The sequence below is a fragment of the Xyrauchen texanus genome, chromosome 40, assembly GCF_025860055.1.
Source record: "Xyrauchen texanus isolate HMW12.3.18 chromosome 40, RBS_HiC_50CHRs, whole genome shotgun sequence".
NCBI classification, from domain to species: domain Eukaryota; kingdom Metazoa; phylum Chordata; class Actinopteri; order Cypriniformes; family Catostomidae; genus Xyrauchen; species Xyrauchen texanus.
The window spans coordinates 17410143-17432769 of NC_068315.1; the positions used below are offsets into that span (position 1 = coordinate 17410143).

The window sequence follows — 22627 nt, forward strand, 5'->3', positions numbered from 1 at the left end:
TTAGGAGGAGGCCTCCATTCCGGAGGAGAAGATAGCACTGATATACTGAATGACTAGATAACTTATGTCTCTAAATTATTTACGGTTACTGTGCCCTCTCAAACATGACTTTACCATAGTCAAAAACAACTTCCATGGATTTTAATTGCTCTCCTTGGTACCCCTTTGACGTAAAGAAATATGGAGTAGCCATAACTGATAGCTAACCTCTGATTTCTGATCATACTGTATGTTTGTCTCAACCGAGGATGGTACCTCAATTCATGTTGTGGCTAACAATTATTGTTTGCACGAAGCTGGAAACAGTCCATATTTGGAATATGTTCAAATGTTTGAAGTAGTTGACCTACCAGAATGCTAGAAATTGTGGTACGATGACACCTTTAATGTAATTTGCATATGACTATAATTGCTTTGGAAAGTTTGTAAAACTTCACTTCAACTTCCTGTCTTTCTAACTGCTGTATCTCATCGACTCATGAGGCCTATTGAACCTGTAGAGAACAATCAGAGTAAACTCTCTCATTTGATTATTGCAAAACTTTACTCTGAGTTTAATTCTTCGATGCACTTATTGAGGACCCAGCTGTTATCCCCCAACACTTTATTGATTGTTCCTGTTGATTTTGACTGAGGGTGTACCTAGAGAAAATGGAAAAAGTAGATTATAGAAATACTGGACATGATGAGCTGTGTGTAGGTGCAGTGTGCAGGTGGGAGCAAAGACATTTCAAAATAAGTGTCTCCATTGTATTTCAGGCTTATTTATAGTTAAAAGTCCAGTTTTATTCACACAGTCTTTTTTTCTGTTTGCTATTATTATGACTTTGGTAAAACTGCATATAGTATTTCAAAAATGTTTCATCATTTTAAAGAACTAGCCAATTAATCAGTTTGTGACAGGGCGGAGGGCGGGCCGGGTCGTGATTATACACACCCGGTCCCTTTTCAGGCTAATTAAGCCTCCGTAAATGATCTCTCATCGCACCACCATCCGCAATCGGCCTTTATCCCTCTCGGAGGCTTAATTAGCCTGATAAGGGACCGGATGTGTATAATCACGACCCGGCCCCGCCCCCGCCCTCCTCCCTGTCACAAAGTTATATACTTTCTTGCAACACCTTTGCGTTATTGCTAAAATCCAATATAAGTAGACCTCTAGAATGAGATCAAACTTTCATCGAACATCCAGCAATTGGCTACTGATGAAACATCTGCTGTATCTGCCTTAGAAAAACAGAGTATAAAACTTTATACTCTGTACAAACATGCCATTAGATTGCAAAGAATGCAGCTGCATCAACAAAGAACAGTGGAAAACTTTGATCAATTTACATGTTAGCTCTAGCCACGGGCTTTCCTGTACTTTGTCACTGGCAAAACGATTTATTTAACTGACTCACATCTTCATTGTTGTAAATTAAATAATTTCTCAAAAGCAAAATTGGCAGCTGATGGGTATTTTTTGCAAGTTCAGTGGCTTTAATATGAAATGGTGTCAAACTCTGATATAAAAAAGAAACCCTTTTTAAACAAAGTTTTTTTTATCACTACTACTCATTTATGTTTTTTATTTGTTCAAGGACCCAACAATTCTATTTCACTACTGTGTACCACAAGTAACAACAGTAAAAGAAACTTCATGTATTATTTACATAATACACAGTATCTACATAATATATTCTTTCTCAAGTGAAAAGAAACATGTAGCTTTCTAAGCTTAACAGATAGACATGACAATAAATTAGTGACATGTGTTACCATTTATATCACAGTTTGCAAAACAACTTAGAGTAAGTATAATGGCATCAATAAATAGTATGGGTTGTGAACAATAACAATAAGTATATTAATAATTTAAAATATACATATTGCATATGTTATTAGTATATTTTATGGTTATTGAGTTGCTAATGTGTCAAAAAAGCAGAAATAAAACAATAATAAAATATTCATACTGCAAATGAGTTATCGCAAACTTAAAATATTGTTTATATCAGCATCAGTCTTACAAAAAGCAATCCTAGCTGATCTCTATTTATTTTGCCAAAAAAAGCCTGACAATAGGCCTCATTGATGGTCCTCTGATTCACCCCTACTCTTCTCCTCTGGCACAAGATGAGATAAAGATTATTTGCAAAACCTTGTCTGGGCAGATGCTATGAATGTAACCATCCACAAGCCATATGAGCTAGCATTCTTTAGATTTCATAATCTCACTGATTTGATAATCTCCAGTTTTCTAATTTCACTACTCCTCAACACACTGTAAACACATTATAACAATGCTGGAACTGAAATGATGCAGAAAACAACACTGTTAAGTGTCACCAGACCAGACCTTTGGCAATGAGCCTCTCATTAATGGCCTGATGAACAATAACAGAACAACACTCCAGCATCATCACTTTTATTTGGCAAATGATCACTAGCTTGAGGCATGACAATCACCTTGAGAGTCCTGAGCATTCACTCCACATACAGCAGAGTGTTCTGTTCCACCTGCTGCTAAGTGTCTCTGATGACCGTGCAAGTACATATTGACTCAATCAATAAATAACACATGAGCGCAAATTGGTGTGCACCAGAACAATTAATGAAATATGTAAATGTAGCTAATTGACTGTCTACACAGCACAGAGAATGGAATATGATATGAAAAAACGAATCTGTGTTTTCTGAAGAAAATAAAGGAATATCCATGCCACTGCACATGAAAAGCCTGGGCGACTTGCCAAACTGAACTGAACAAACTTCAGAAACAACAACAACAAAAAAGAAACACTCACACGATGGAGACTAGGTAGAAGAGTTCCAGTGACAAGAACAGAGCAAAAAGAAATGTGTTTATTAGAGATGGGTATTGGTATTGATAGTCGCCTACAGCTTGCTCACTGGGGTTATTAATACAATTATCATTTAATTATTTTTAAAACACTATTAAAGATCTTATTTTATCTAAATTACACAATGATGATTAATTGACTTTATATACATTACAGTTTTATCGTCTGTTAATGCTGATCTTCTGTAAAGCTGCTTTGAAACGATGTGTGTTGTGAAAGGCGCTAAACTTGACTTGACTTGACTTGACTTGATACAGGTTTTCCAATCTTAATTCCGATTAAATATCAATTCACATGAGAATATTATAATGTCCATTTGGCTTTCATATGAAATTATTTCCCAGCTAATGATGTTAATTATACAAGGGACCCTCTAACTAGGTACATTACTAAGATATTATTTTACAAGTTATATTTTATTAGTTTTCCATCATTTTGGTCACCTTTTCTTTTTTTAAATGCACAAATCCATGTTCTTGATCATTTTTGTAATGTTTTCCTGTAAAACTAAAAATCCTTAAAACAAGAACAATTTGATTCATCTTGTTTTAGAAACAATACTGCATATTTAGGTTTTTCAGAGAATGTATTTTTAACATGTGTGTTTTGTCTTACTGTACTGGAAGAGTTTTTATAGTCAAAACAAGAGAAAAAAATCAACCAGTGCTGAAGATGTAATCCAAAATATTTAGAATACGTTACTGACCTTGAGTAATCTAATAGAATACATTACAGATTACAATATAAAGCATGTATTCTGTAATCTGTAGTGGAATACATTTAAAAAGTAACCCTCTCAATCCTGGTCATATATCTGTTGGCACCTTTTACTACAAAGTACATCAAAGAACAAATTTAGGGCTGGGTAGCTCAGTGGTAAAAATGCTGGCTACCACCACTGGAGTCCATGAGTTCAAATCCCAGGGTGTGCTGTGTGAATCCAGCCAGGTCTCCTAAGCAAACAAATTAGCCCAGTTGCTAGGGAGGGTAGCGTCACATGGGGTAACCTCTGTTTCATCACTATAATGTGGCCATCCACCAGGGGACGAAGATGCCGCTGCCGGCGTCAGGAAGCGGAGAAGCCTGCTGACGTCTGCCGGGGGGCGGAGGAGCAGCTGACGACTGGGTTGGCGGCGTGCCTGCGGGAGCCAAAGAAGAGTCTTTTCGCTCTCTCTCTCTGTCTCTCCCGCTCTCTTTCTCAGATGGGGAGTTAGTCAGACCGGTGATGCCCTGGCCTGAATCGGGGTGGGGAGGAGTGTGACGAGGAGGAGGACGTGGCCGGGCCGTGATGGAGCATGGCTGCCACTGAATCTGCTGATCAGTGGGAGAGTGAAATAAGAGAGAGAGAGAGAGAGAGAGAGAGAGAGAGAGAGAGAGAGAATCGCAAGTGGCCGCGTTGAGTGTGTTTGTATGTTTTATGTTGTTTTAAGTTGAGTTTTACATTAAATCTTACATTTACTGTTCAGCCTTTTCCTGCATCCACATTGCTCATCCTTGAACTGTTACACAGGAATATATAAAACTATTGATTTTAGGTTGTTGATTATAAGTATAGAAACAATATAGTTTACTTTTATTGCGAAACATTCCGATAAACAAATTATATAAGCAGTTTGAGAGTGCAGTAAGATTGACTCATTTGTGTTCTTCAGAGTGCGTTGGCTGTGGTTCTCTGATTGGTGAAGCTTTCTCTGCTGGATCATGGGTAATGTAGTTGTTCAACAGGAATTCCACTATTATATATGATTTTAAAACAATGCAGTTGAAATAACGCAGACGGTTGGCTTCAACAGAATCATATACCATTGAAAAACAACCTTGTATCTCAAGGTAGGTCTGTCTTTAAAGATTTATAAGTTAGTGTTGAAAATCAATTTGACTATGGAAGAAATTAATAGGATTTTTACTTTCGGCACCAGACTGTTGTGCTCTATAGACGTGCTGCAGCTGTTATAAGCCTATCATTAACATTAATCAAACAGCAATATTGACAAGAAAAAGAGAAAAGCACTCGTTGGCTGGATACCTTCAGAAGCTTTAAGCCCAATACATTTCAATAACAGCCTGCTTTACTGTCAAACTCTGACTGTATTGAATCTTTATTAATGTATATCTAATAATCACATAGTACATTTGTTCTATTTTTCATTGAATTACTTTTTTAATGTTTTTATTTCACAATTTGTAGCTGCTTTTCATAAAAAAAACTTTAACTCACTGTTTATTATTTTTTCTATTTTATTACTAGATCTTGAATCATTACTTTAAAAACGTTGCAATGTTTCAGAGAAACACTTGACAACTACATTATTTTAATTTAATTTGTTAATATTTATTGTTAATAATGTTTAATATTAAACATTTAAAATAAAGGAGCGTTTTCAATCACAGATTTTGGGGGAAAAAACACTACAAAAGTGTGCAGCAAATAAAAAAGTTTAGGAACCACAGCTTTACTCCCTATAGATATTCAATGATTTTGTAACGTATAGTACTTTGAGAGGAGTCGCAGGAGTATCTTTATACAAATATTTAATAATTGATGTTGGAGTGGATGATATCAAACAAGGACTCACTACAACACAACATTGCAATACAAGAACTCACAAGGAATGAACAAAACGGGAGGGTATTTATATGTATTTATAGGTATTTATACGATGAAACAGAAGACAGGTGAAGATGATGAGGAACAGATGGAAGTGATGTGAATTCTGGGAAATGTAGTCTGGGGGGAAACTTCAAAATAAGAGTCCTTGGGAAACGTGTGGGAGACAGACTGTGACAGATTACCAAGTAATTCTCAACCGTTCGTAATCCAATGTGCCAGAATGGATTAGAGTGTCATCATTACTCATGTGCAGCCAATAATACATCTAATAGAAATGTCTGCTAATGGGGGAAATCCATGTTTGTCATTTCACTATCTGTATATTGAAATCCAGGATCACAATGCACCATTGCCTGAGTTTTTAATGCTAGATTATGAATAGAAAATTACTGGATATTGAGGCTAGATTTCCTTGTTGGCTGCTAAATAAAGTGTGTCACTTATTAATTCTGATTCCTACTGGATTCAAGGCATTTTCCACAGCTGGAGGTCTTATATAAGGTCTCACTGTAGCTGAAAAGTTGCGATGGGAAACAGGTCTCGAGTTTGAATAAAGAAACTCAATGTGGCCTTGAGCAACAAAACACATTGTGCTTTGTCCTTCAGTTGGAAACAATTTAATTTTGAGTGCATTTAGAGGCAGTTTAGCATGATAATGTTATAGACATTGCATTCACAAAGAGCATTCTTTTTTACAACATATTTTGGAGCGGAGAAGCACTGAAATGTACAGTGCATTCATAAAGTATTCAGACCCCTTCATTTTTTTCACATTTTGTTATGTTGCAACCTTATGCTAAAATGCTTTAAATATTTTTTTCACATCAATCTACACTCCATACCCCATAATGACAAAGCAAAAATAAGAAAAAACATCATGCTTTTTAATAAATGTACAAATTTATAAAAAATCTGGTTTTTGCTTTGTAATTATGGGGTATGGAGTGTAGATTGATGTGAAAAAAAATTAAGGGGGTCTGAATATTTTATGAATGCACTGTATATTCAATATACACTTTTCTCAGATTTTTCCAAGACATAGGAATAGTTCACCCAAAAAAAATACATTTCGTGCTTATTTACTTTATTTACCTTATTTTCAGGCTCCAAACCAGTTTGACTTTAATTCTTCCATGGAACAGAAAAGGTAAATTTTTTTAACAAGTCTTCACAGAGTTTAGTTACAATAATGACTAGTGAATAGTGACTCCAGTCTATCATATTCAACAAAGAAAGGAACGACAAACCAGACTGGTTTTCAGATTCATGATGATGTCATATTGCACAGCCGACATATCTGATTTTAGCTTTTACAACCACTGAGCTCTTTATTAGGAACACTATACTAATACTGGCCTCAATTCTTCATGGCATGGATTCCACAAGATGTTGAAAAAATTATTTTGACATTCTGGTCCATGTTGACATGACTGCATCACGCAATTTCTGCTGATTTTAAGCTGCACATTCATGCTGCAAATCTCCCGTTCTACCACATCCCAAAGGTGTTCTATTGGATTCAGATCTGGTGACTGGGAAGGCCACTGAAGAACAGTGAATATATTTTCATGTTCATGAAACCAATTTAAGACGACTTTTCCTTTGTGACATGGTGCATTACCATGCTGGAAGTAGCCATCAGAAGATGGGTAAATTGTGGCCATGGAGGGTGCACATGGTCAGCAACAATCCTCAAATAGGCTCAGGCATTCAAACGATGATTGATTTATATTTCTGTCCCAAGTGCGCCAAGAAAATGTTCCCTACACCATTACACCACTGCCACCAGCCTGGACTGTAGACATAAGGCAGGTTGGCTTAATGGATTCATTCTGTTGGTGCCAAATTCTGACCCTACCATCTGTGTGCTTCCAGTCTTCAACTGTCCAGTGTTGGTGAGCCTGTGCCCACTGCAGCCTCAGCTTTCTGTTCTTGGCTGACAGAAGTGGAACCTGACATGGTCTTCTACTGTTGTAGCCCATCCACTTCAAGGTTTGGCCTGTTGTGCATTCTGAGATGCTATTCTGCTCTCTACAATTGTACAGAGTGATTATCTGAGTTACCGTAGCCTTTCTGCCACCTTGAACCAGTCTGGCCAATCTACGTTGACCTCTCATCAACAAGGTGTTTCCATTCATAGAACTGCTGCTCACTGAAATATTTTTGTTTTTAGCACCATTCTGAGTAAACTATAGAGACCGTTGTGAAAATCCCAAGAGATCAGCAGTTACAGAAATACTCAAACCAGCCCATCTGGAAACAACAATCATGCCACAGTTGATTTCACTGAGATCACATTTTCCCCCATTCTGTTGGTTGATGTGAATATTAACTGAAGCTCCTGACAAGTATCTGCATGATTTTATACACTGCACTGCTGCCACATGATTGGCTGATCAGATAATAGCATGAATAAGTACGTGTACAGGTGTTCCTTGTAAAGTGCTCAGTGAGTGTAAATAATGATTTTATTTAATGTGAAAGTGAATAACAACTTCAATTTTGTTCTGTTTAGTGTTTATCACACAAAGTGAATGTGGGTTTATAGTGTTTTCTGTCCTTTTTTGGGCTTGAAAACTTTTTAAAAATTCACATTTTGTGTTCCATGGAAGAAAGTAAGTCATTCAGGTTTTGGACCGACGAGTTCGATTTGGGTGTACTATTACTTTAATGAAAATTTGATAACCTGGAAAGACTGAACAGCATCATTTACTCAAAGCATGTGCAATGACTGCCAATACAATACAAAAACATATGTATTTATTCCATACTCAATGTACAGTTTATCACTGTGCAACTGTTTATATTACATATTCAATGTACATATTATTATTACTGTGCCACTATGTTGTGTATATATAAGCATTGCTGTATATATGTTGTAGGCCTATATATAGGTATGTTGTATATACGTATGCTTATATAATATTCAGATACATCACTCACTGCTATACTTTTTGCATATACACTATATACAGTTGTATCATTCCACTACTACTAACTTTTTCTAGATTGTCCTATTTATTGTCTGTTTACGCCCTGATAATGTTTATTATACTGTATGTCTGCAATATGTTTTCTGAAGGAACTATATATCAATCTTAACCATTGCCCTGCAATTTTAAAAATGACAAATTAATATACTAAAAAATAAAATAAGATTCTTTGATTAGTTTAAGATTTACGCCTTTCAATTTCATAACAAAATTGAATTAAACTGAATTGAGTACTCTTTAATAGGGATGTGCCAGAAGCCGAATGCCTTATTCAGAAAGGCACGAATAATGACTTCAAAACGAATAACGGATTCATATGAATAATATAAAAAATATTCGTATGACTAATTATCCAAGAGGCACAAGGAAAAAGTGAATTTTAAATAAACGTATACAAAATTGCAAAGAATCAGATCAGATCAGATCTCGACTCCGTTTGCAGTCTCTGTTAATTCTGCGCATCTGGAGCTTATCAAGTGTAACTAAGATACAACATCGTATACACTATCCACTTCTTGAAATGTCTTTAATAATGTATAACACGATTCACACGTGATTCCCATGTGTTCATTTATAGCCTAAACCTTCCTGATCTGAAGTGATGATTTCATGTCAGAGCCCATCTATTTGTCTTTTAAAGTTGACTACATACATATCCATATCAGCAATAAAGGAAATTATCTGGTTAAGACTTAAAAAAAGTTAAAATGCTCCATAAAGGTTTAAATTCTCCATAGAGTATTCATCTATTATGAATATTCCTCCTTATGTAAAACAAAAGAAACTGAAACATGCAAAAAAAAATTTTAACTGTGCTGCCTCTGGTAAGGTGGTATATAAATTGAACCTTATTATTATTATTATTTAACTAAATAATGGTGTCTTATCATAAATGTCGTATCGTAAATCATAGATTTACATGACATTCACCTGTTTGTTGGCTATATTATTTTTATTTTTATTTATTTTAATGTTTGTATTTGTATTGATTATTTCATATTTTGCTGAAAACATACTGCCATAAGAATAATGTTGTTACACATGCACAGACGAACAAAAATTCTGTTTCATGCAGATATTAATATCAGAAATACCAGGAGAAACCAAAGATAACAACAGTATTCTACATTTAATGTAGCCTACAAATTCTGTTTCACCTGGTAAGAAAAAAAAAAAAAAAAAACATTATTTTTATATATATATATATATATATATATATATATATATATATATATATATATATATATATATTAAATAATAGTTATATAATAATAATAATAATTATTATTATTATAATGAAAAGGCATATACAAGGCATATTTTATTAATCGAAACCATAAATGTAAGATTAACGTCTAAAAATTAACATTCATTTAGTTGACACACTTCCTGTTTAAGCCCCGCCCACATCCAGTTCTATCCGAATACAGAGACAGATACAGATACAAATACAGATAATAGCTTCACTGCACATTCCTACTCTTTAACAAAATAATAAAAAAAAAAAATAAAAAAAAAAAAAAAAAATAAGTAGTTTAAGTTTTATTAATTTAACTTTTTTAAACATTACGCAAATCAATTTGAAGGAATTTGTTATGAAATTGAAATGTGTTGCCTAAATCTTAAAAATAGCCAGTGTCTGAAAGCGTGTGTCACATTGTTAAATATATACAGTATATGAGGCTCTTAATGTTTCTTCAGTATGAGAGTTGAGCCTTAGTGCTCTGGCCGGAGCAGAGAGAGGTGAGCAGCACAGTCTGCCTTTTATCAGTGCTGAAAAAATATCCACCAGTTTTAGAAATCTCTGACTTTATTTGAATTTGAATGAGATCATTTCAACATTTCCCCCCAAATGAGGTATCAGGATTCAAGACTTGGTGTGTGTGTTTGTTTGTGTGTGCGTGCATGTGTGTGTGTGTGTCTTTGTGTTGAAAAATAAAGTCAGTAGGGGATCTGGGCAAACAAAAGGCAGCTGTGTTGGGGTGTTTTTAGTAGGTCTAGGTCACACATTTCGGTTGGACGAACACCCACCCACCCACACAACACACACACACACACACACACACACACACATACAGTATAACACGTGTGTACTTCAAGAGGTCCTTAAATTACTGCTATATGATATGCAATGCTTTATTACTACTGATTTTGAGCATGTTTTGAACATGCTGTCTCTTCCATTAATATCATGCAATATTCAATTCCAATAACAGAAATGATGGAACAAGTGTGCATTTAGACTTTTTATAATGTTATTCCTTAAAAATGTTTCCTTTCAATCAAATCCTGGCAAATATAGCAGAAGACTTACATGTACTACATATATTTGTATTCATAAATATGAATATTTTGAATAAATTATATAATGGTTCAAGTCTACGCTCACATGTTTGGAACAAGCATTGGGCGTGCTCAGTCCAGCCTTCATGGAGCAATGAATTCCCCACAGTGCCGAAGAGCATTATCATGTTGTCATGGTGTTCAGGAAACAAATACAGGCAGTTCTATAATAACTCTATTCCCCCACGTGTCTCTGTCTTCCATCAGACCTCCATGTGAAGGCTCCAAAACATCTTAGACTGAAGCAATATCAGCTGGTTTGTTTGATGTTTTACATAACAAATGATTTAAGGGGGTGTGACACTGAGTTTTGGAAAGACACACACACACTTCCTGTAAAAACACACACACACACACCCACGCCAACATAACCGATGTTTTTCGTATGACTCATATAAAGAAGCACTATAACATTTTTATTCACCAAAGCGGCATTCAAATGATCACAATGTATAGTCAGGACATAAATAAATTGAACAATTACTGATGAGTAATTGTTCAACAAGTGTTGAGCGGGTAGAATTCAATGAAGCTGTCAGCTGAGGACATGTGAGACTCTGATGTACTTATCCTTTTGTTTAGTTGTACATCTGACCTTCCACGTCTCTTTCTGTCCTTGTTAGAGCCAGTGGTCCTTTGTTTTTGAAGACTGTAGGGAACGCCTTTGTATGAAATCTTCAGTTTTTTGGCCGTTTCAGGCATTGTGTAGCCTTCATCCCTCAAATCAATGATTGACTGACGAGTTTCTAGAGAAAGCTGTTTCTTTTTTGACAATTTTTACCTAATATTGACCTTAATACATGCCAGTCTATTGCATACTGTGGCAACACAAAAACAAACACAAAGACAATGTTGAGCATCATTTAACGAACCAAATAGCTTTCAATTGTGTTTGAAATAATGGCAAGTCAATTTCTAGCACCAAATTAGCAATTTATCATGATTACTCAAGAATAAGGTTTTGGAGTGATGGCTGCTGGAAATGGGGCATGTCTAGATTTGATCAAAAGTGACTTTTTTCAAATAGTGATGGTGCTGTTTTTTACATCAGTAATGTCCTGACTATACTTTGTGATCAGCTGAATGCCACTATGGTGAATTAAAGTACAAATTTCCTTCCAAAACAGCAAAATCTGTACATTATTCCAAACTTTTTTAAGAGCAGGTAAGAGACAGAACAGACAAGTGTAGTTCACACTGTTCTTTAAACATGGAAAAACAGTTTGTAGTTGCATTCCTTAAACAATGTAAATTATCAAACTCTAATATGTTAATATGCAACATGCTAAACATGTCAAAATTAATCACTGAACCTTACATTTGCTGTACTAAAGCTATATGAGAACTATAAATAGAGTTAAGAGAACTGATAAGTCATGAAATTAGGTCAAATATAATAGAACAGATATGAAAGATAAAAGGATGGAAATAACACAAAATAAAAGAAATATATCTCTTTCAAGTGCACTCTTCAAAATTCCTAACATTTTATTGGATTAGTTGTATTGTATGTATCAATTATATAATGTATTAATGGATGCATTTCCTTTTTTATTTATTTTAATTTAACTTATGTTAATAAATATCTTCTTACCTGTAAATAATTAAATAATTAATAAATTGTGAATTTGGAAGCTCATCCTTTTTTGCTAGGTTTGAAAAGGTATCCATTCCTTTATCAGTGAACAGTTTGCGATATCTTTCAGACCTCTATCTGCCCAAATCATAAATGTATTATATAATCTATTTGGCATGAAATCAGGACCTTCACCAATTTCTTGTAAATTAACTATATCTTTCTTAATTTTACTACATTTCTTTTTTCTAACCAAATTCTAAAAGTACTATAAATACAAATATTATTTATTGATTTAGATTTGTTGCTTTGTTTGGGTACAGGGATATACTGATATATTCCCCATTTGATAAACTTCCATCTTCCTTCCTTGAATTTGAGTAGCTTTATAATAATTTATTAAATTTGGGAATTCTAGTCCCCTAAGCCTTTTTCACAACTTAAGAATTTTAAGACTAATTCTAGGTTTCCTATTATCCCATTGTGATGAGGAGGAGGGCATGGCCAGGCCATGATGGAGCATGGCAAGCACTATATCAGCTGATCAGCAGGAGAGCGAGATAAGGGGTGGCCAGAGACGCCGGTTTGAGAGAGAGAGATGCACAAGGCCGCGTTGCATGTGTGTCTGTGTTTGTTTTAAGTTAAGTTCAAACTCCTTGCCAGTCCTTGAACAGTTACCCATTTATATTTACAAAGTAGTTTATTCCATTGTCTAAAAACACTTTTTGATATACTAACTGATAGATTTTGAAAAATGGAAATAAACTGAATTATTTGTAATAGTTTTGAATGATATATAAAGTTTTTAATTCAAATAAATATAAAAGCTTTTATATTTAAAATACATTTAAACTTTTAAAATGAATAACCCTGTGTGTTCTTGTTGTGGGCCAATAGGAATTCACTTACGCATTGATATACCAGCTATCATTATCTATTATTTATCACATTAAGAATTTTTCTGCAGCAATCCTCTTGAGCTCTCGTAGCAGCAGCTGTTTCTTCTTGTTTTGTAAGTGTCTTTAATTACTTCATAATTTTACAGTTATCCCTTGTACTGTGCAAATCATGTGTTTAGTGTTTCATGATTTCATGCTGAACTCTTGAGCAGTCTAAATGCATTTTCATTTTTATATTTTTAAAATAATGCCTTGTGCACAGTTTATATGAATTTAAATTCTTATTTTCATAATCATCAGCTTTCACCAGGGAGGTAAATCCCACTGCGAGAAGTGAATAACGTTCTGTCACACAATTGGTTGTGCGCTGCAAACGTCACTCATTCATGTGTACGAGTGCATAATCTAATCTTAAAATCAGGATCGAAGCCTGAGTTGACAGACAGAGAAAGTTGATGAGCTGCATCATTGTACCAATTAAGCCTGATTGGATTTGTTTCAATTTGTCAACCTAAAACCAATCCTGAAACCCCGAGTTCATTCATCGACCTTCATGGTACAGGCCTATGGTCTTGCACATACATAAGCACACAGGCACACATACTACTGTGATATACTCACAGACAAAACAGGAAACAGCAGTCAACCCTCTATGATTGGCTTAAATGTAGCCATCATGATGAAATCAGATAGCAAACCCATGTCAAAAACAAAGTTACCCTAATAAACTTCCTCTTTGTGATTTTGAGTACACCACTATCAGCCACCACAACATGCACCCAGCACTCTACAACCACTGAGATGTTTGAGTTTATTAGTGTGACACCAGTCCCATGCGTGACAATTACAAATCTAGTGTGTTTACTGGTCTCAAATCTGAACTTGACATGTGTATCTCCTATTTTTTGTGTTGGCAGGTTCTAGTAGGTGTACATTGTAAGTATAAGTTTCCTTTACTATAAAACCTATTATATAACTTTTAGGAAACTGCCACACAATACAGTATGAATATAGATGAATGGACTGGCATTTGTCTGACATGTTACCTTTACAAACAAAGCACTTGATGTGGAAGTGTTTGTTCTGCACCCGGAGCACCTCGCCTTTGCAGGGCTTGCCACAATTTTGACATGGGATGGGGCCACTCTGCCGCTGTCCATTCTGTTGTTCATGGGGACTGTGAACAGCCTGCTGGTGAAACGCTGCAGAGAGAGAAATAGTTTATAAGTCACAGATAAACTCCAGAGACTTGTCAATAACAAGTATCCTCACCCAAGGATGTAAACAAATATTTTAGGTTTTTACGTTTAGGGCTGATAGTACAGTAACAAAAGCCACAGTCAAACTAGACTTTGAGCATGCAAAATTATTTTGGACCATGGAACAAAGGATATGATGTAATGCTTTAAGGGAACTTTCTTGACAAATAATATTATAATCAAAATGTTAAAATATATCATCTTCTCCACTTCCCTATGACATTTATATAAAAAGCAGCTTTGCAATATGTATTCTTTGTATTGAGCCAAGAGGTCAATCTGAGAGATATTGACCTATGGGCGGCTAATCGCAGGGTTGGTGGTTCAAGACACTGAACCCCAAGTTGCTCCCAATGGCAGGCTAGCACCTTGCATGGCAGCTCTACTGCCATTGGTGTGTGTGTGTGTGTGTGTGTGTGTGTGTGTGTGTGTGTGTGTGTGTGTGTGTGTGTGTGTGTGTGTGAGTGATACCATTAAGGTTAAAAAGGTGCTATATAAGGGCAGACCATTTACCATGATCTATTATTGGTCACACGTTGTCCTATCATTCAAATTTGCAGGTAAGAGTTCACAAAACTTGAACGTTGGTACGCAGCAATGCGAAATGTCTGCATATTAGCTTGTGTTTCTAGTCTCCTATCTTGGGATTTGTGTGAATGGAGTGTAAAGTTTACATCATGATGTCATCATAAAATTGCATGCTATGAATTCTGGCATTATAACAACTGAGAATGTAATCTGAGCATATTGAGAACTGTAAGTTTTTTATGTGCAATAGACAATGTCAAATGTGTGGAAAAATAAAGCTAATTTAATTTAAAATATTACAGTGTGAACTTTTGCCCTCTTTACCCAAGAATGATCATTGTTCCATAGACATGATGTCAGTGCTCTGCTCTCCTTTGTACAATTTTAATCTGTTGTTTGTGTCTGTTTGGCACCCAGCCTTACTCATTACAAAGGTGTGCAAACTCAACCAAACACTTCATATTACAGTCCAAGACATAGCTAGAGAAAGACCTATAACATCTTGTTTTAAAAGAGTGTGTAGAAAACCATTTCTGTTGGATATCCCATTCCATTCTGTAGTGGGATTTTGACTTTGTGTTCACTTTTAAAAAAGTCTAAAGGCGAAATTGCAGTAGAGAAATGTGTTTCTGCTTGTTCTCAGAGGCTAGGAACATGTATTTGTGCATCGTTCCTTGAGAGGTTTCTGGGAGCTGCTGGTTTCAGCTCACTCACAGACTTGCTGAAAGCTTTTGACTCAAATTAGATGAAAGTACGTGTGTGTGTGTGTGTGTGTGTGTGTGTGTGTGTGTGTGTGTGTGTGTGTGTGTGTGTGTGTGTGTGTGTGTGTGTGTGTGTGTACGGAAAAAAGCTGCAATAAGGTGAATGGTGATTGAGACCCAAGTACCGATTTGGGCTGGGGGGAACAGTTTAAAAAATATGCATTGCATGTCAATGTATTACAGCCGGTACAGCTGAAAACAACTAGCTTTTGGTGGCCTTACACTGACGTTTCACCTGAAAAATCAATCTCACACATGCCCAAAAGCCTAAAAACACTTACTCTTTGGACACTGTGGGCTGAGTTTACAATTTCGGTAAACACAGAACGATTTCAGTTTTCAGCTACAGTACATTAACAGATTTTGACATTCTGGAATATTTTTAGACTGACACTTTAAAAAAAAAATTTTTTATTATTATTATTATTATGTTATTATTGGTGTTTTGTATTTTGTCATATTTTTTAAAGGGTTTCATTTTTATACTGTGTTCAATGACACACTTTTTTAAAGTTTGATCCACAAAAAAACATTTGCCTGCTCCAACATCTTATACGACCGATCGCTGCATGCATGTGCACTGAGAAAATCTTGATTTCTGAAATAATTCTACACTTTTAAAGAATATTAAACTGTAATACATTTGTAGTGTAATTCTTGGATTAAAACCTATTTATTCGATTATGGTAGCAAATTAACTTGTTGAAAATTAGTTAATACAAGTTTGTAAAGTTCTTTTTTAAATTAGCCTACATCAATTCACTTTTAAATCAATAAGCATCCCAATCAAACTTGAAACGACCCAGCATTGATTTGACTTTAGTGAAAATAAATTCATCAGACACATCCCTTGAACTTGCCTCATGACAAATTCATGTCGGTGTGGGACTGCTTATGTGCAGGTTCAAACAGTTTGGTTTTAGATTAATTTTACAGTGGCAATGCTTATTAATTATGATTCAAGTTTGCAGTTACTGTATGCCGACTTAACAAAACAAACCAGGAGTATGCTTGCTCTTGCCTTCCTTAAAATAATGATCAATATGAGTAGTATTGGCATTTGTGTAATTAACAATAAAAAAATTATAAATCTTTGTTTATTAAATTGAAAAGTTATATTAGGGCTGATTACAGATGAACATTTTACCAAAAGACCAATCAGTCTTTCTGGCTAGTACTTACTGATACATATATTTTTCCACCAACTGACAAAATCCCAGTACTAACAGTGTTAAATATTCTGTTATCTTGAACTGGTTAATCAAGAATGACTATTTGTTAAAATAGTAAAAGTTTATTTGGCATTATCGACATATAACCAAATTCATATTAATGAGTTCCCCAACCCTTAATTTAGATGCTGTGGTAATCCTTTTTCTTTAAAATATTTCACCATATAAATCACCCTTTTGCCTTCACTATCTCATTTCAAATGTTAATATGAGCTGAGCTATCATAAAAGCTGCATTCATAATAATTATAACAGAATTAATAAAATGCTGTTTAAAACTATTTTAGATGGTAGTGTAGCATGTCTCACTGCAGGTCATGTCAACTTTTTTAAAGTATTTCAAATCCACTACTTACTTACATAAGCAGCACTGTAAATGTAACCCACAGCCAGGGATGGATTATGACTTGCAAAAGCCCTGGGACCAATTATACCCAAGGGCCCCCCTCCAAAAGTTTTGACCGGGTGTGGGGGTTTTTGTTTTCATTGTTGATGAGTTTTCAAGTGGGGGATCACCAAATCATACAACCTTAAAGCCCAAAGCACCCCCGGGCAGTCAAGGGCCCCTGATAGTCAAGGGCCCATGGGCACTGGAAAACATGAGTAAAAAACATGAGTACATTTTGTTTAGCAGGAAGGTGTGTTTCCAATAAAGAAAAGAATGCTCGCAGGGCCATCAACCACCATAAAGAGGGCAATAGTATCACCAGAGCAAGCTACTATATGAGAGATACAAAGAGCTGTATGGTGACAAGAAGAATAACATTTTATCATATGTGACCAGCATTAAGTTGATGTGAGTGTCACTGTGTACAATAAATCCAAATTTATGCTCACCTATGTTGTATAAAAAGAGTTTATGGAGGTCAAAACTTCCATAAACCAGCAAACCACAGTGATGTAAGAGAGAATGTATGTATTTTCATAAGCCTAACCACAACTTCTCTGATAAGAACATGATAAGTCAAATACAGGGTGGATCACAGAAGTTCTTGTAAAATCCAGTATGTAAAGGCAATCTATGTTTTCCAATCCTATGATTCCTTTCAACTGGAGCCAAAGATCTGTGGTTAGGGAATGGAGGAATAAAGGAATTAAGCTGTAATGCAGTGGTAAGATTCCTATCACCATGACTTACATGTTTAAGATTTCCACATCATATATCAACAAAATTACTGTAAACTTGACCAACCAAAGGTCATCCTAAGGGAGGAGTTTGTTCCACATGTTCCTAAACACAGACACACACAAAAGTTCTCCAGCTTGCTGGTTTGTAAAGACAGAGTCATCCATCTTTAAGCAGATTTTCCATAAATAGAGCCTGTACTGAACCCGTGGGGATTCCATTATGCCCTGATACATACTGCTAGAGGTTAATGTGCATGGCTGACATGTCTGTATGTTTGAGGGTCTCAGATGTCCACCGCAGGATACATCTGCCACTCACCTTACCAAAATCACTCGCCATTCACCTTTCATAAATGCATTAAAGTGGATTTTGGAATAAGATTGTACTGTACAATAAGAATCCTCATAAATGTCCATTACTTTTGCTTTGTTGCATAAATTATTATTGAAGCATGCCGCTTTACAGTACTTCCATGCAAAGGAAAAACACAGTAACACAAATATTTTGTCAAAATTCTGTTATGACCGAATTGGGGCCTCTTTAATTATGATTTGTCAAAGGGGTTGGCTGAACTATGACAAGTGTGACATTTTTATAATTCACATTTGGCTAGACTTTGAAGCCATTTTCTCAGTTTCAAGGTCGGTGTGGTTATTGTTTTTGCCTTGTTTGTAGGGCAGTGTACATTTATATGTTATATAAGCCCCTCAAATATGACACTGTGCATACACAAGCTGGTTGGTTTTTCTATTAGCCCAATGGGGAGGTGCACATTTGCACCTGTCTGTATTCATCTCCTGTTCACTACACCTTCACTTCATTCACTCCCACTGAAGCATATCGGTTCATGAATACATGTGAAGGTATGTCTGGCATTTAACCTCAATATGGCCAAATAGTCAATCGGATACTTTCTGATGATCCGTCAGCAAATTGTTACTCAAAACGTTTACAGGCTATGCAAGGTGACAAGAGCAAGAAAAGAGAGAAAAGAAGACAAGAAAGAAATAAAGAGTAATACTGTAGAGAGCTGTCAACAAATGCAACAAAAGATTCAAGACAAACCTGTTTATGTTTCCGTCATATTCAGCCAGTCATAATAATAATTTAAAGCAGCATTGACAATCGCTTCAGAACTGCACCAAAATACTGAGAAAGGCATTTACAATAATACTTAGTAAAATAACAATAAAAAATCAAGTCAAACTGCAATTTTAATGCGTGAAAGCATAACCTGCAAAACCACTAAAATATATAGAGCATATCCTTTTACTGTGCAGTTGCTAATCATAGTTATGAACTACTGTCTGTAATATCTGTAAGTAAATGTCTACAATGTAAATTAGATAGTTCCTGTTAGTTCCTGAGATAAATTTTCAGAGGATTGAGTAAGAGCAATACTGTGAGGAAAATCCTGCTAAATGAAAATATGTTGTAGGGTTGTCATGATATCATAATCATATCTTACGATACTATACCAGCTAAAGTATCATGTTACCAAGTAGTATCATGATACCACATAATAGTGTTAATTCTTAACACAGTTTGCCATTGCATAGGTTGTTCTTTGAAACTAGCCATTCCACTTGTTGTGCTGGAAGTGGTGAAAATAACTTACGGATGAACTGGGAGAAGGCTCCCATGGACTAACTTGTTACCTAATACATTCAGTTTGATGTAAAATAATAATTTTATTTTTTTAATCTTTGCCGCATCAATACAGCCAGTTTAAACGGCAATGGCTTAATAATTAAACTGAAATAATTCCATTATTTCTTTGATTATTTGATCGTTGTAACATAAAAATAAAGATCTTGTAACGTTGAAAAGACAGTTTCAGCTGTTTGATAATAGACCTTTTTCACAGACTGTGATGACGCGTTTCCTCCTTATTTAGGCAGCGTAAATCTAGCAAACTTTTTTATATAATAATTTGATTAAATATTGAGTGTAACAATATTCTTTATGTTATATTACCCTGGAATTATAAAAAAAATAATAATTACCACAGCTGAGAGGGGGTTTCGATTACAGCTGCTGAGAGAGTGACTGTAAATTTGTCGTAGATTGGTCTTAATCCACCACTCTCTCTTCTGGAAAGTCATTCAAACGTAAGAGTGGATTTTTTGTTTTGGCCTTGGAGCAAATGGTAAGTGAAACAAATATATTTGATGTGATCTCCCATTCACTCCTGTCAAAGTTTACCCTGCAATCATTTATTTCCATGTTCTAAACAGCATTATGTGCTCTTAGAGGGCACTGAGTGAAGGGGACGCCACTCGAAAAGATCATATTTTTTATGTTATTGCAGATATAGGTCTGATTCAAATGAAGGTTTTAGCGAAAATAATATTTATTACTGCACATACAACATAACTTGCGGTACTACCGTATTGACGGTACTATCATTTAAATAATACTGCGGCACCGGCAGTATTTTGAAGCTTTAGTATCACAATACTACCGTAGCACTGGTCTACTTTGCATCCCTAATATGTTGGAGTTAAAACCACAACAAAAATATAACTAGATGCTTAAATCTACAGAAGAAAGCGCATATTCGTCCACAAGGCATGCAGCTGTGTGTGTAAATGAGGATGATCCTTGGACATGGCAGGCTGATTAAAGGCATTTAAAGCAAATTACACAGTTGTAAGCATGGAGTGCCCATTTTGAGGCAACCAGAGACGACTGCATTTCAGAAGATTTCTGCCTGGGAGGAAGAGAACAGGAACTACAGGGACACAGTAATAGATTTTAAGCTATCAATCTAAGTCACTCTTAGTGGAAAAGAAAAGGTAAAATAAACAGCCCACAGGATTATATTTGTTCACTTACATTTATTGATCTTTAAATTTGCACTTTGAAGGACACTGTGAAACTGCATTACCTCTGTGTGTTCAATAGCACCTCTGAGGCAACATCAGATTTCATAGAGCAGAAATCAAACTTTAGAAATCCATCTGCAAATCTACTTACAGCCAGAAAACCATTATGTCATATTTCATTTTTCCATCTTGTTTTTATTTTCAAATCCTGCATTACAGAGATTTTGTTTACTGTCACAGCGGTCAATGCAAGTGGAATTTCTACAGCTGCTGAGAGTCTTCCAACAGTTATATCATGACCTGAATGTGTTGCCCTTTAGGATGTGTGACAGTTAGTCCCCTCCACCAGCAGTTAAGAGTGTACACTACAAGAAAAAATATTCTTTGGGGTTCTATATAGAGTCCGTGCCACTGATCAAGTCCTGAAGAAAGAACCTCTTGGCAGGACTTCACTGAAGTCCTTCATGCATCTTTTGTAAATCAGCATTTTACCACATAAGAATGTTAATTCTTACAAGCCTGCTGTGCAGCCAGTTTTTCTCCTTGTTGACGCTCCACTCAAATTTCATATAATTTCAACTTTGTACCCATTGCCACCGAGCTTTTGAAGTGTCAGCTCGTGATCACCGGACAGTTCAGATGAATTATCTTTATATTAGAAGTGCCAGCGCTAAAAGCAGAACAAGATGAACTATTCATATGGAGTTCAACGCGACGCTTGATGGCCTTACACGAATCTTGTGCATTCCATATCTAAAGTGAAAAGACAGCCTGCCGACTGATTAATATTACATGAGGGTTTAATGCGCATTGCAATGAATACTAGTTCTTTTAATCAGTCAACATCCCACTTAGACTATGGTAAATATTTAATGTTAATCGAATTGGAGCTATTTAAGTGAATTTATGTCTTTATACTGTGGAGTTTCGAAAATGTTCATAAAGCATCTTTGTTTCATACTGTATTGTTTTGTTCAATTTTGTTGTTCTTTCCAAAGAACAAATAAACGCATTATGACAAACAATTATACATAGAGTCAAATTGTACTACTTTTAAAATCTGAGATTAATTGCGTTTAACTATGGAAATGTTTTAGATTAATTGTGATTACAATATGTTTTGAACAATCATAAAGTGATTTTAATCTACTGACAGCCCTAATAAAAATGTGTGTTTAATTGCAGCATCTAGGAGTACATCTCAATTAACTATCACATACTTTATCTACTGGCATTATATTGGTCATTGGCCACTCCGCTCTCTCCATCGACCACTAGTCTCAACAACACCTGTGATGTAAGGTGACGTAATCACCAACTTACTTTTGCATGCCACAAATCTTACTGCCTGCTGAACTAATTAAAGTAATTAACGTTCTTTGTTTCAGACATTCAGACTTCATTGCAGTAGGATTGCAGCGGTATACCGGTTTCACGGTATACCACGGTTTGAAAATTGACGGTTATCATACCATGCACATTTGCTTATCTACGGTATTGAGAAAAAAATGCAACCGGACGGAGATTCTCACATGCGTGTGCGCATCTCCTTTCCTTCTCGACTGTCTGTCAGACTCATCAACTTGCGCCACACACACACACACACATGCAGCAGATGTC

General features: G+C 35.5%; 1 protein-coding gene across 1 annotated transcript in view; it reads right to left on the reverse strand.

Moving 5' to 3' along the window:
* Nucleotides 1–22627, reverse strand: part of LOC127633237 (actin-binding LIM protein 2-like) — an 81241-nt gene that overhangs the window by 57127 nt on the left and 1487 nt on the right. The window contains exon 2 of the mRNA XM_052112174.1: nt 14318–14473. Within this exon, the coding sequence (XP_051968134.1) occupies nt 14318–14473 (156 nt within the window). The remainder of the gene's footprint in view (nt 1–14317; nt 14474–22627) is intronic.